A 14,329-nucleotide genomic window follows, 5' to 3' on the forward strand; every position below is an offset into this window, starting at 1 on the left:
ATTTTTGACTATTCTTGCCAGGTTTGCTGATGGTGTTTTTCTAGAATCAGCCTGTGCCGTTCCACAAACAGGTCTCTGGTGCCATTAACTTAAAGCAATGACATCTGATATATAGAGCCAGATGGGTGACATTTCCTTCTCTAGTGCCAGGAGTAACTGCCCACCACAGCTCGTTTCCCTCTTTCTATGATTAACATACTCCATACACAGAAAGTTGTACTCACATGTATGTACAGAAAACATGCAGCAAACCCACTGTTTCCTGAAGGAACTTGGCTTACTGCAGTTGCACTTCACAGGTAAGTTCTCTGCCAGATCCAAGCTGCCCCCGGAACAACTCATGCAGCCTGTTCCCAGCTGCTTTTTTTAATCTCAAGAGCAGCTGAGAAAAGGAACAAGCTGTGTGGATCTGTTAAGTCGTGTGAGGAAGGCAAGCTGCTCGCAGCCGCTCTCCTGGATAGCAGACGTCAGCCCTTTGTGCTGGGGCAAGGTGTTGCAGTACTGTTGGAAGAGAATAGCTGAGAGGGGGCTGTTCTCACAGGAACAATTTATCTGTCCTGAACCCTCCTCCTCCCACATTGTTTCTTGAACAGGGCAGCTGGGGGCAGGTCATGAGACATGACAAATTGAATTGGCATCACAGAAGTAGCCAACAGATCATAAATTACACGTCCCTGGCTTACTAGTTAGGTATGTGCAGAACCATATTGCTGTACCAAGTTTTGTTGACTTGAGTGGATTCCTTCCATGGAACTAAGAGAAGCGATCCTTTTTCAAACGATACCTTTGGTCTGGGAGTCTATTTGCAAATTTCTTGGCTGTTTTTAAGTTTTGTAAACCAGATTTTCTACAGTAATGTGTAAGCTGGTAATGGAAAGGACTTGTATTAATGACTGTTCAATGTTAATGAATGTATTCTGTAAACTTTTCTCTTAGACACATTGCAGGACTGAATGCTAACAGGGCTAAAAATATAATTGAATGGCGAGAGAAGAATGGACCATTTATAAACCGAGAACAGCTCAAGGAAGTTAAAGGTCTGGGTCCCAAATCCTTCCAACAGTGCGCTGGCTTCATCAGGTTCAATCAAGAATATATAAAGACCTTCTGCAGGTAATAGAGATGTTGGCTAGCTTTGACTAAATTATCAAAAATATTATGAGAAGATTTCTTCCCCTTGTGTTCTATATTCAGGCTTGAGATCTGAAGAATCCTGGGCCGTTTCCGTCTGAAAGATAGTATCTTCACAAATAAACTTCTTTAAATCGCTAGCTGAACATAGGTCTTCTGTTGAATAGTCATGGTTTATTAACCTAATATTCTAAGTCAGGGTTTCTATAAATGTGTAAGTTTAATTATAAATTCGGCCACAGCGTCAGTAGAAGACATTTGGCGTGTGGCATTGTTGTGATCTGAGATATTAAAACCTTACAGTCTTGTGTTTCAGGCAGAATTTAGAGATTTATAAATTCATTTTAATGTGGTAAAGATTACTCTGCATAACATAGTGGTATTAGAGTGGATTTTTGGAGAGTTTCATTTCCATTACCTGGAGAGAGAAAGTTGAGTAAGCTGCCTGGACCAAGCTCTGTGTGTTACATCCCTGTGCCTAGCAAGCATGATGTGATTGCCTTGTATCTCAGATGTGTAAGAGGCCCTTTCTCAGCTCCAGTTTGTCAACCTTTTCCCGGCCATCTCATTCCCTGTATCTATGCCAAGCCTTTCCCTCTTGCCACCATTCATTGTGCTTCTCCACCTGAAATCCTTCCTCTCCACAATGGAAAGTGCCCTTTATAGGGCAACATCTCTTCCTCCTGTCTTTCCCATTTCTCCTTCCAACATAAAGAACTAAGAAAGGGCACAGTAGTAGCACCATCCCCACCCTCTTGCCGCTGACTCTTTTCAGAAAATATTTTCCTGGGAAGCACATGCTATTTTTTAGCCAACCCAATGTTCAGAAGCAATACTGTGTTCCCAGTTGCTGCTGGCCAAACAGCACATGCGTCACTTCCAGGCAGGAGGTAGGCACATTAGGGCTGGCTTACTGCCCAGGTGGAAGGTATACAGATTGGTTGCCCATCTGGCAGGGAGGCACTTGCTGCAGGCCAAGTCGTGCGTACTGCAAGCACCAGAAGACCAAATAAATTGCTTTCAAGGCTGTAGATAATTGATAGGTCTTACGCTGTACAGATCTGTTGTAGTGAATGCTGCAATACAAAAGAGGAAGAAAAGGCTGACACAATTTTTTTTCACCAGAACTTCACTGTGAGATGTTTAAGAACATTGTATTTTTTTTCTTCCTTGCTGGAGCGTGCTTCTGATGTTAGTCAGATTCCATAAAACTTGAGAACACTGTACAACCTGAGAAATCTGCTGTAACTTTGGAGTCTGAGGCCAAAATAAAGCTCTAACACCATCGCCTCCGCAACAACTCTTGTGGGCCCAGGTGGCAAAGCCAAACGTTTTTGAAATGGACTTTGAGAAGGTTTCATTTCTGTCTTCTCTGGCCATGTTAATGGCTATAGAGTGCTGTGTGAATTAGTTTTTGTGCTTTATGCTTGGAAGTTAACTAATAGTGGTTATCGTAAAAATTTATATGGAAGAAGAAAGTTATGTTTGCATTTCTGCCGACGGTCCATGCATATGTAGAGCCCAAAGTGCGAGTGCTAGTTCCGTGTCCTTCAGTACATTCTCTGTTGCTCTGCAAAAGCAGGAACCCCTTGTGATTTAGGAAAGAAAAAAAAAAAAACAAGCAAAAAAGAGGCAAGAAAGGAGCCTTTGCCAGTAGGAGTCATTTGATGCCTTTACTGTATCCTGAGCATTTTTTCACTTAAGGGAAACTTTAAGGGCAGAAGTGTGCTACACACACCAAGGTAGATCTCTCTCTCTCTCTAGTCTTCTGTAAAGTCCTCCTACCAACGTGGGCAATCTGCCAGTGGATCTCTGAGACTTTGGAGCCTTTCATTATCCAGCCTGTTCAAGGAAGAATAAAAAAGAGCCCAATCCAAATGCTAACTGAAGCTAACTGACTAGTGGTCAATAATGTATTCACTCAGTTTTAAGGAATGCTGCATTAAGATACTTTTGCAAAAATGGTTTATAAATTCTGAAATAGTGGTGGATTTCACCTCTATCTTTTTTCTCCTCCAAGCAAATCTTGGTCTGTGTTCTTTAGATTTGAAATTTTTCATATTTTGACCTGGCCATGTTTGAGCAGAATTCTTTAGAAATTTAAGTATAGGAAGTCAATAAATGTGGTTTAAGGAGTTCCAGTGTTTAAACATTCACATATTTTCCTGTTCCGTACCTCATGCTTGAGGTGCAGTTTGCTTACCTAAAGATGGTATGAATAGGAAATTTTGTTCATAAATTTTTCAAATTTAAAATGATGCTGAGTATTACTCAGCATCTGACACTGACAGTTAAGTATGAAAGTATCCTCCCAAGATCTTTATCAAATAGGTAAATGCAGTTGTCCCCATTCTGCAGACAGAAAACGCTACCCTGATTGCAAACGATACAATAGGTTGTGTAGTGTTTTCTTTATAATTTGTCATTATGAAGAAATTTTGATGAAGCCCAGAATCCCTTCCCAATGTTTATTTATATTTTAAATTAATGTATGCATACATTGATATGTTATATTTTTATGTTATAATTGTATTGTTAAGATTCACCCACAGTGACCTTTTAGGGGGGTTGTACTTTTATTTTTTTAAAGAATGAACATTATATTAAAGTCTGATTGCATTCATGTGTGGGCACTGGACTAGGGTCTTGTTCCTTAAGAATGACATGTCCATTTTGGATTTCTGACAGTAATAAGAAAACTGAACTTGGAAGTCATGCACTTCTGACTAAAGCAGGTGCACAGGGTAAAAAGAAGAGCAAACCAACACCATGTGCCTCGCGACAGCCCAATCCTTTGGACCAAACTTGTATTCATCCAGAGTCTTACAACATTGCAATGAGGTAAGCTTTTGAACCATTGACGATGTCAATTTTTAAAATGAAAGTACTGATATTTCTGACAAAAGCCTGCTCAGCCTTTTGAGACAGGAATGCTTATATTAATTTGATGCTTTCTCCCCTTTCTCCAAGAAGAAGGTATGCTTCAGAAGTTCTTTACACATGAAGGGTTTCAACTGGTGCGTTTTGCCCCTTATTTGTATGCAAGTTCTTAGTTTTATTCTTTTCTCTTTTTTTTTCAGTTTTCACGTTGTTTTTTAGTGAGGAAATCAGTGAATTTTCAAAATTTCAACAGACTTTCCTCCCATGACCCTGTTTTCTTCATATCACCACTTTGTGCCTCATTGAGGCCACTTTTCTCAATCTCCCTCCGTTTGCCAACTCTCTTTGTGCCATGCATCACTTTCTGTTTGGACTTTCAAAGTGTGGATACAAATAGTTTGTTCTAGAAATGTCTGAAAGCTCTGTTTTCCTATACCTTGCCCCTGTCTATTATGTAAAGGTCCATAACTAAAACATTTTTTATTTACTCTTAAAATAATCTAATTGAAATACCACACAGATCTTCAGTCGGTGGTAGTTTGATACCTCTGCATCATTAAGAACTGCTTTTATATTGTTGTTTATGTTCAGCATGTGCCAAACAAACTTTCTGCATGGTGAATTTCGACCACCAGAATTTTTTGTTTGTGTGCAGACAAGTGCATGGACATATGTGAGCATGTATCATTGTTATAAGCCTTTAAAAATGTTCTGATGTTGCGAGATCTAATTAAGATGTATATAATAAGTTCCCAAATACATGAACACCATGGCGGTTTTACCAAGTGACCTTCAGCTGAAAGAAGAGAATGGTTTTTGTGTAGGTCAAAACAAAGTAATAAGGCCTCTGGTTTGGGGATACTGCAGCTTGTAAATGCTGGTAGAAGTTGTGATCTTTTCTATCATGAGCCCTGGTTGAAATTGGACTCTGTTTTGTCCTCTTGAGAAAGAGTTATCTCCTACCATAAACCAGCATTTATTTATTTATTTATAAGTGAATTGCAGTGAACACGTTCTTTTCTTAAAACGTGCTGGAGCCAATTTCACCAGTAGCTAGATGTTTCAGGGGTCTTATCTCTGCTGAGAATATTATTCCTGGAGAAACACAGTTGTGCTTCCTGTTGATAACAAAACCATCTTTAAGCCTCAAAGAGATATGCTGAATTTCTGAAATCATGAAGCTTGAGTTTCCAATCTAAAAATTCTTACAGGACCTTGCATTTTTAGGACACCTTCCCTACTGCGCTTGCTCTGTTCTCTCTCTGGTGGAAATAATTGCATATACAACTTCCTAGGCATCGGTCTGCGTGCTTTCCTTCTGCTAGGCATGCAGTGTGCTTTTGTTTCCATCCTCTCCCTGCCACTGTTCATTCTTCTTTGTGCCTGATTCTCAGGCCACCATTCAGTTGCCTGCTAGAGTCTGTGCTCTTTGTGCATGGTAACTTTGGTTTCTCGTTTTCCATGACCATTTCCCTTTTTTTTCTTTTTATTTATGCATCAGCATTTGTTATTAGTTCTCTGTCCTATGCATAGTTTTGGAAAAAGTCAGGCAAGGTCCAAATCTTAATGTGGTAGGTAGCTTATAGAGTGAGGAAGCCTGGTCACCCTTACTGGAGATTACTCAGAGTGAGTTAATGTTAAAAAAAAAAAATATTCAAAATTAATGTTGATTTTTAATATTGTATTTCATTCAATTTACATATCAAGTAGTCAGGATTTGGTTAGTAGTCCATTTAGGTTTCCAGCACTAGTACACTAACAAAATAAGTGAAAGTGTTCACAGTGTTATGAGCTTCACTTAAAAGCTGATGTGGAAAGATTGTTTCAGGGAGCAGAGAAGTGTAGCCAGTTAATGGTGGAATGCTACAGGAATTTATCTACATACAATACCATCACAAAGGCTGGCCAGAAAATAAAGAATTGTGACTTTGTTTCCAGAGCAGCATAGATTAATTTTGTGTCTGAAGTGATGAGTGGGATTATTACTGCATAGAGTAGCTCACATACAGTTGAAATTATGGAGACAATTTTAGTAGGTATCACAAATCAGATAACTGTGATTTGGAGTTTGGCTGGGAACCCAGGATTAGCTCTATTTAAAAAAAAAAAAAAGTAATGAGCACAAGTTTTATATCTTAACCAAATGACAGGGGTCTGAGTCACAGGCTTATGCGTGATTCAGAGAGGAAGCTGCCACCTATTGCACAGCCAACTCTGCTGAGAAGGTACCTTGCTAATTCTTAAAATGTGCTCTGGGTCAAACTCATGAGACTTTGAGAGCTGTGAAGCTGTTGCAGAAGTATGACGTGGCTACAGACCAGTGCTACTGATCATGTCGTTTCACTTTGGCTAATGCAATTACTTTCAGGTTTCCAGCTGTGCTGTTGTCTGTTCTCGGTTTCTCACCAAACACTTTGCCTTCCTAGACTGAATTTTCAGTTGAAGTTTTTAGATCCAAGTATGTGTTGTAGGTATTGTACCGTACAGGGGGTTTTTATGCAGAAGATTAACAGTTGATATGAAAACAAATATAAAAGCATAATAACATTATCTGCTAATGGAACATGAAAAACTAATAGATGTCGCATCTGTCCCTATAAATAACCTAATCAGTCTTTTCTGTTTTCTTTGGGCTTTTTTTTCTGTTGTCATACTTCTTATATTTATGAGTATTTGTACACCTAGCTTGATGTGGCGGGGGGGAAGTCTCAAAGTGCTTTCTATGAATGTACTCTATGTTCAAGGCTATCTTTCTTTTTCTTGCAATCGGAAGATAGTTTCCTTGAAAGCTCGTTAAATATGAAGGTAGTAACTTTCATGGTATAGGTTGTATTAACATGCACTAGCTTGGTAACACAAAATGGTGTGGGGAATGGGGCAAATACCTCTAACATTTTTTTCATTGCAAATAGCTGTTTGAAGAAAAGAAAATACATCTCTGCAGCAAACTGACAAAAGCCAAGAAGTGTAGTATTAAAAATTGACATTGATGACATAAGGGCTAAATATAAACCAGACATTCTCCCCTCAAGCAACTAATGCTATAATTTAGCTATGATTATATATTTAAAATTACTTTTCAGAAAAAGTGTATGAGCTGTTAAGCTTTTCAGAACTTACAGCAACAGCTTTCCAAACCAATTTGCTGGCTAAAGAAGAATTATGAAAAAATTCTACTAGGAATTCAACCTGCATGGAGGATTCAGTCCAAAGCATACTGGGGCTGTTGAGAAGTTTTGCTGAGGTTGATAGGCACTGGGTGGGACTGGGCTTGTAATTCCCTGTTGCAGAGCCAGTGTTCCTGAGAGCTTCTGAGAGCCTGAAGATCCAATCATGTTCATGTTGTCAATTTGAGGCGTCTCGCTGAAATCAACCAAGCTCCAAAGGACTTTTTAACGTGTTAGAACTGAACTAAGTTTAAAGCCTAATTGATAATTCTTTAAATTAATAAGCATGAGGAAAATTGAGACTGTTAGAAGTGGGTTAGAATCAATATTTAATACATGTATTTTTTAATAAAATACATTTTAAAGGAGTTCTGTTTCTTTACTGCTTTCAAAGTATTTCTTCTTTTTCTGTGCTTACACAGAAGTGTGTGAGGGACCATGGCAAGCTCACAGGCGGATCTGTGCTAACAAAGGGCAGAATTGTTGTCTTGAAGATAAGCAGATTTGATTCAAGGCATCAAAATACAGCATTACCTACCTCTTACCACAGAAATTCAAGTGAATGGAATTGATGCTGCATAAATGAGTCATAAAGGCGTCCTCATGCAATGTCTACCACATCTTGCCATGAGAAAGTCATTTGTGAAAATTTTATTGGATTAAACATTTTTATGGGAAATTACATTTATTTTTAAACAAAATAAGCCAGTAATTTTTATCCACTGCTTCTATCCAAATTACGCAAAAGCATCAGTCCACATTACAGATTTATGACATGCAAAATTATCAGGCTTTAAAACGATGTTTTTGAGGGATAGGAGTTCACCAAAATTTGAAACCACTAATTTTCTTTTTCTGAACTATTTTGTAGCGTGAAAGGCCAATCCATTTAAAAAAAAAAAAAAAAAAAAAAAAGGAAAGGTTAAAAGAATTGCTCCCAAGTGGTGACTTTGGTTGCCAAGCTTTAGGCTGGAGCCAATTTTTATGGCTGAATTAGAGACCCCTGAAAAATAGGGTTTTTTATAATGGAAACACTGATGTAATCTGTACTACAGTGGCACAAATGGTGCTGGTATGATTGATTTGTGGCATTTAAATGTCTTAACTTAAAATCTGTACAATTTCTGTAAAATAATTGGAAAACATCCTACTGGTGATTTCACACTCTACAGATGACCAAACCATTTTTGTTCATGGTTTCCACACTGTCAAAGCTTGGCTTTGTCATGTGGAGTGACCAAGCTTACCAACACCTCTAAATATTATGAATCAGGACTTCCTAAAATTAAATTAAAAAACCAACTTTGTATGCAGTCTATTTTCCTGCAAAGCAGAGCTGGGTTTTAAGTTTCTGAAAAGTCTATATGTGAAAACCAGTTTATAATGGCAGAGTCTTCTATACACAATTAATACAACATGTAGAGCATATCCAATTTCTTGGTATATATTGTAAAAGAACTGCTAGGAAGACTGAGGAAATGTTTAGGAGGTCCCAAGAAGTTACAGTCAGGTTATGCTTATAAACCAAAATGATGGAAAGAAAATGCAACGTTTTTTCTTTGTTGTATCAATCTACTGGGTGCAGTTGGTTTCATAGGACTGAATCTTAACATTTACTGATTTTTATTTAAATCTCATAAAAATGCTCTTTGCTAAAGGTTGGCACTCAGAATGTGTATTTGCTGCTCACAGATAGCAGCATCTGGCACACAGGTTGTATTTCAGTCTGACTTAGAAATATTTTACCAAATTCTAAAGTTGTGCCTTAGCATAAGGAAGGTGAGGATCTTCCTAGGATAATTACCCAGGTTGAGGACCTTGCCTGGTAGAGGATAGTACTGCTCACTGAAGGTTATGCCTTAAAAGAAGTTTTTGACACTGAGCAGTGACTTGCAGTGAAGACTGATGTCTCACTCTCCGCTGTGTATTGATAATGCTGCTTGATATCCCCAGACAGACTTCAAAATCCCGAGAGAGTTCAACAAAGCACTTATTGTGTGCTTATTCTTCACCAAAGTAAAATGTTTGGATTTGATGCTCATTTCAGCAAAGCATTCATGGTGACAACACTTTATATTGCGCTGTAGATGGATTGATCATTTTCAAAATATCTCTGGTGTTTCTGCCACTCTTTACAGGAGTGGATGTAGCAGCTAATCCGTAGTGTCTCAGTTGCTACGCTGAAAAGCTGCACTTGCTAGCTTTGAAGGCAAGAACTGGCACGTAAGAAACTGCAGAAGAAAAACTGTTGGTTAGGGAGAGACCACCGAGAGAAAGAAGTCTTCCTCTCCTGCCTTTTATGCAACTGCACACTTGTCCTTTGTCAGCGTTTCCAATTCTCTGCTGGGCTGGCTTGCTTCTGTCCATCTGCCCTGGCTGTCAGTGAGCAACTGAGGCGACGCTTAAGAGGAAGAGAAATCAGGGAGGGAATACATCAGCTACTTGTTACGGTGTTCGAGCAATGAAAAAAATTGTTGTGTTCTATTTAATAATGCAGTCTACATGTGAATATTTTACAGAGGATAGGAGGTTTTACTGTGGCAGGATGCCTTTCCTTAAATTCACTATAAAGTAATCGGAAACTTCTTTTGTCCACTTCAGTAACACTGTACTTGAATATGCACACATATGTGTGTGTATTCAAGCTATTTAATGAGCAAAATAATACTCTTTAGTAAAGTCGTAAGTTTCTTTTTAAAAAGCCTAAAAAAAGTTAAGCTCAGTAAATTAATGAAGCTTTATGACTATTTCCAGTAGGACATGGCTAACCCTAATTAAGGAGAACACTTGCAGAATTAGGGACATTACGCCAAATAATAGTTCATATTCGTCACTTCAGAAGACCAGTTCATTCACAGGTCTGACTATTAATTTACTAGTTGGATTTTTAGAGGGCGTATTTTTGAAAGTTATCTTGTCAATAAATAGAAGAGCAAAAAAGGCTTTCACTGCTAATTGCCTTTTGATAAAGACATTTTAAAACTCTTATGTGGTGTAAAATATACAGTTAACAAGAATGTTTAGAAGAAGTTGGAAATAACAAAAAATTATTCTCCAGTTACATTATAAATACTAGACCCATAAATCAAGTGGTATTGTTTTATTTGTTGAAATTTTTGAAACTTGCATAACTTCCTACTGGTTGCATTTAAGAAAAAAATATGAAGAAGAAAAAAAGGTCTTTTTTAGAAATGATCTCCTTAACTGTAGTACTAACTCCTTGTGGATAACTAATCATGTTTCACTGTTTTGTATCTCGAGTTACACTTTTAGTTATGTGATACATCGGTAGTCATGAAAACAGCTAACAACAGTGTGCCTAATGGTATGGTAGCAAAGTGGCTATGCTGCAGTGTAACTGTCTGAATTTCTGTTCTCATTTAGCAACTCATGGTTTCTTAGATTTATACATTCAAAATGTCGTAAACTATCCGAGTGCTTTCTGGTCTTCTGCATGCAGTCAGATAATCTACAATATTAATAATTTATGCATTTGAGGAAAAACATATCGGTTAAATACCCTTATTTGGCTAAACCACATGAATAGTTTCGAATATATTTCAGACTTTAACTTTGTGTCCAACAACTAATTGCAGAGAGTAATTCACAAATATTGTTTGATATATAATCTGCATCAGTAGTTGAAAGTTGAGGATCCGTATCACTAGTGAGAACAAGAACAGTCAACATCTGCATTATACAAATAATGCTTTTGCATTTCAAAACATTATTATAACATAAATGTCTGCATAATTTGTTTGCTACTGTCATGAGTGTACATTTTACCTAACAAAGTGCGTGCTAATGCAAAGTAGTTTTGTTTTCAGAGTGATTATGTTGCATTACCATTAATTCATGTGTGCACTGTGACAAGATGTAATGGCGTATCATGTTGCTTTAATGTAATGAATCCAGTCCTCCCAGCTCTTAAGTCGTGTTGCTGGAAATGATTACATAAAAGAGAAATGACTGTGACTAAAACCCTTGCAAAGCTTTAGAACTCCTGCACATTATAAGAAGCTTTTTGGGGGGTTTAAAGTAACTTCTTAAAAATTTACTGAAGGCTCCCCTTGGTACTAGTTTTACTCTTTTCTGACTGTTTTCTGCATTCCACTGAAATTTGCATTATCATTTAAGCATTGCAAGGGCTGTGCTATAATCTTGTGCAGATGTGTATGTTAAGTGAACATGATGTGCTTATTTGTTACATTTATGCTACTTTTCTTTCTTTATCTAGGTAAGATGGATGAAATTATGTATTAAATAAAAACATCAGTGATTTAGCCATGACCATTCTCTGCAGGTTCTGTAAGACTGCAAAGATTGCTTTTAAAACTAAGGTGGTTGCAGAGGTTTCTGAGTATCCTCTAAATCTCAAAACCATAAAACTCAAAGTCTCTAAACCAGCTAAATTTCGCTCTGTTCTGACTCTCCTAAGACTCCAGCAGCTTTTATTTGAGTTGATGTGCCCTGAACAGAAAGTTCGCCATTCGCTCAGACACTCAACATTTGAGGAAATAAGGATAGTATATCTCCTAAGAATGACCTCAGTTCAGAAGAAACATCTCATCTTTCCCATTGCCACCTCTGTTAACTTTTCTTTAGGTTTTATCTTTCTAGTAGATAAACATAGCACTTGAAGTACTGCAGTGTGTTATTTAATTCACATACATAGCCAGGAAAATACTTGAAGCACTTTCATTTTTGCACAGATCATTCATGTTCTTATGTTGTGCAGCTGGAACTGTCATTTACAAATTGGGTAAGATTTTTTTGAAGATTGTAGTGAGATAGTTAAACATTAGGAAGATCAAAATATGTAAATTCAGGAAAACCTCTTTTTTCCCCTTGTAGCCGTATCCCAGTCTTATTATCGACTATATCCTTTTTTTCTGACCTTGAAATAACTCTGTAAGGAAGTTGTCGGGGTTGCTTTTTTAATGAGGAAGCATTTAACTTTGTTCTTACCCATGACATTTTAAAATAGAAATCATCAATATAATGTGCCACTGATCGGTCAGAGATTTGTGCTTTATATTGATTTTTTTATTCTAAGTGCCCTCAGGCTATGCTCATTTTAGTGAAAATAATGCAGTAAGTATATAACTAGATTCAGCAGTACTTTTAAAAACGACTTCTGTAATCACCAAGAAATTGCTTTTATTTGGAAATATTTTAATACATAGGTTTTACCAAAACCTAACCTAAAAAGGTGAGAATTTCCAAAATAGAAATATACTGTTTCTGTTAAAGATTATTTCTCTTGTGTGTATGTGAATGCTGGGCCTAGTTACAGTGCTCTATTCTGCCTATAATATACCTCATAATTCTGAAATATTCTCAACCAAATGCAGGAATTTTAAAACATTAATAATTCAGCTGAGGTCGGTAGGATCTTCTCATGTGCTTAGACTTAGGCATATGTTTGAGCATCATCTTCAGGTTGAGCCAAAGTTTTATTCTGAGCAATAACCGTGTTAATAAGTGATTTAAACAACTGTAATTGATAACATAGGGCCCAAACCTACCAGCCTTGCCTAGATGAGAAATCCTTTTTAATATCAGATAAATACTGTCATTGCAATTTCCGGAGGGTGAGGGGGGCAGAGGAAGGAGCGCGGGGCAAAATAACTGTCATAAATAGAAACTGAGGGCTCGGGCACCTGAGTTGTGTCCTGTTTTGGGCTGGGTTTCCTTCCAGCAGCCTGCACGTAGCACTGGACATTCTGATTGCGTTATCCATATGTTCGACAGCTTTGTATGTAACGGGGTGGGGGTGGGGGGTTGTACATCGGTGGCTGTTCCATGTGGTTGCGCTTATTAGCAGCAAACCCCACCGTTACTGATTTACAAAATGAATGTGCTTCTGCGAAATCCTGATGGTAAGATGATGTTACTTGGAGGTACTCAAGCTGAATTTCTGTTTGAAGTGAAATAAAGCCATGTACATGAATGTCAGCAAACTTGTTTATAGGGGCGGGCGGTAAAGCGTGCATTATTTAGAAGGTTGAGTCATGAGGCTGGTCGGGTTTGCCATGTTACATCTGGCACGTCACTCAAAGCTGGGGCAGCTGCCGCCTGTCACTAGGGCTCTGGTGAGGCATTGTCCGTCCGGCAGCGTTGGCAGCCGGCAGCCCGAGGAGCTGCATGAGGAGCACTTCGCCTGGACCTACGCGCATTTTCAGTGCTATTATTGCAGCCACTTTTAGCGCTCTTTTGAGACCAACAGAAGATGGTTTCATAGAAGGTCTGATATTTTTCATATATAGGCTCTTATTAAACAAAATACTTGAATAGTAGTAGTGTTTTGTTTTAGTTTACAGAAAATAAATTTTTTTTTAGTATTATAAATAATTTTACATCTGTTTTCATTTTGATATTTACTTTGTTTCCAAACCACTTTAAAAAGTGAGGTCAAAGGTTGAAATGCAGTCAATCAAAACAAAATTCAGCAAGTTCAGAGAACAGCATCATCCACTGAATCCCTATTCATTTTGTTTTCTTCATACATTGCCACATGAATGATCTGTATGCGTTAAGAAAATGAATGTGAAAATTATGTCTATCGCTGTTAAGTGCAAATAGATGTGTTTGAGCTAACAGTACCCTTAAATCACCGTACTTGCACTTGAATTCAGTAAAAAAGTGGAAGTCCTGACAGCCTGTTTTAACGGATGTCCTTCTTTTGGCAAAATTAGTGGGCATTTTGGAGTGAAGATTTGCGCTTGTGCTTCAAGATGATTTTGGTGATTTACTGAAAGTCGGATATTGCTTTAATTATGTTCATTCCATTTACATTTTCTCAAAAATAGTTTTGTATTTCGGTGCATATAACTTTTTATCACTCATCACCTGAAAGAATGTCGGGTGGGTTCCTCAGGTTAAAAAAAGAACAAACGAAACAAAAAAAACCCCCAACTGTCTCCTGCTCAAAGCCTCACGTTTTGATAAAAGCACAGTATGTATTTCTGAGGGGGAGAGGGAGGTTGAGTACCGGGAGCTTTTGCTTTCTTGCAGAGCTGGGATGTCTCCCACCACTCCCAAGTGCAGGGCGTGGACCTGCTGGGCAGTGCTGCTTTTGCAGCTTGTAGTTTACACCTGTGGTGAAGTGGGATAAGGACAGGAAGGAGGGATCTTTTTCAGGAATTGGG

At 38.0% G+C, this 14,329-nt stretch overlaps 1 protein-coding gene across 3 annotated transcripts in view; it reads left to right on the plus strand.

Moving 5' to 3' along the window:
• Positions 1–14,329, plus strand: part of SRBD1 (S1 RNA binding domain 1) — a 129,560-nt gene that overhangs the window by 109,143 nt on the left and 6,088 nt on the right. For all 3 annotated transcript variants that reach the window (XM_075412861.1, XM_075412863.1, XM_075412862.1), the window contains exons 20-21: positions 937–1,113; positions 3,820–3,972. In XM_075412861.1, the coding sequence (XP_075268976.1) occupies positions 937–1,113; positions 3,820–3,972 (330 nt within the window). The remainder of the gene's footprint in view (positions 1–936; positions 1,114–3,819; positions 3,973–14,329) is intronic.

This window comes from Opisthocomus hoazin, chromosome 2 (genome assembly GCF_030867145.1).
Source record: "Opisthocomus hoazin isolate bOpiHoa1 chromosome 2, bOpiHoa1.hap1, whole genome shotgun sequence".
NCBI lineage: Eukaryota > Metazoa > Chordata > Aves > Opisthocomiformes > Opisthocomidae > Opisthocomus > Opisthocomus hoazin.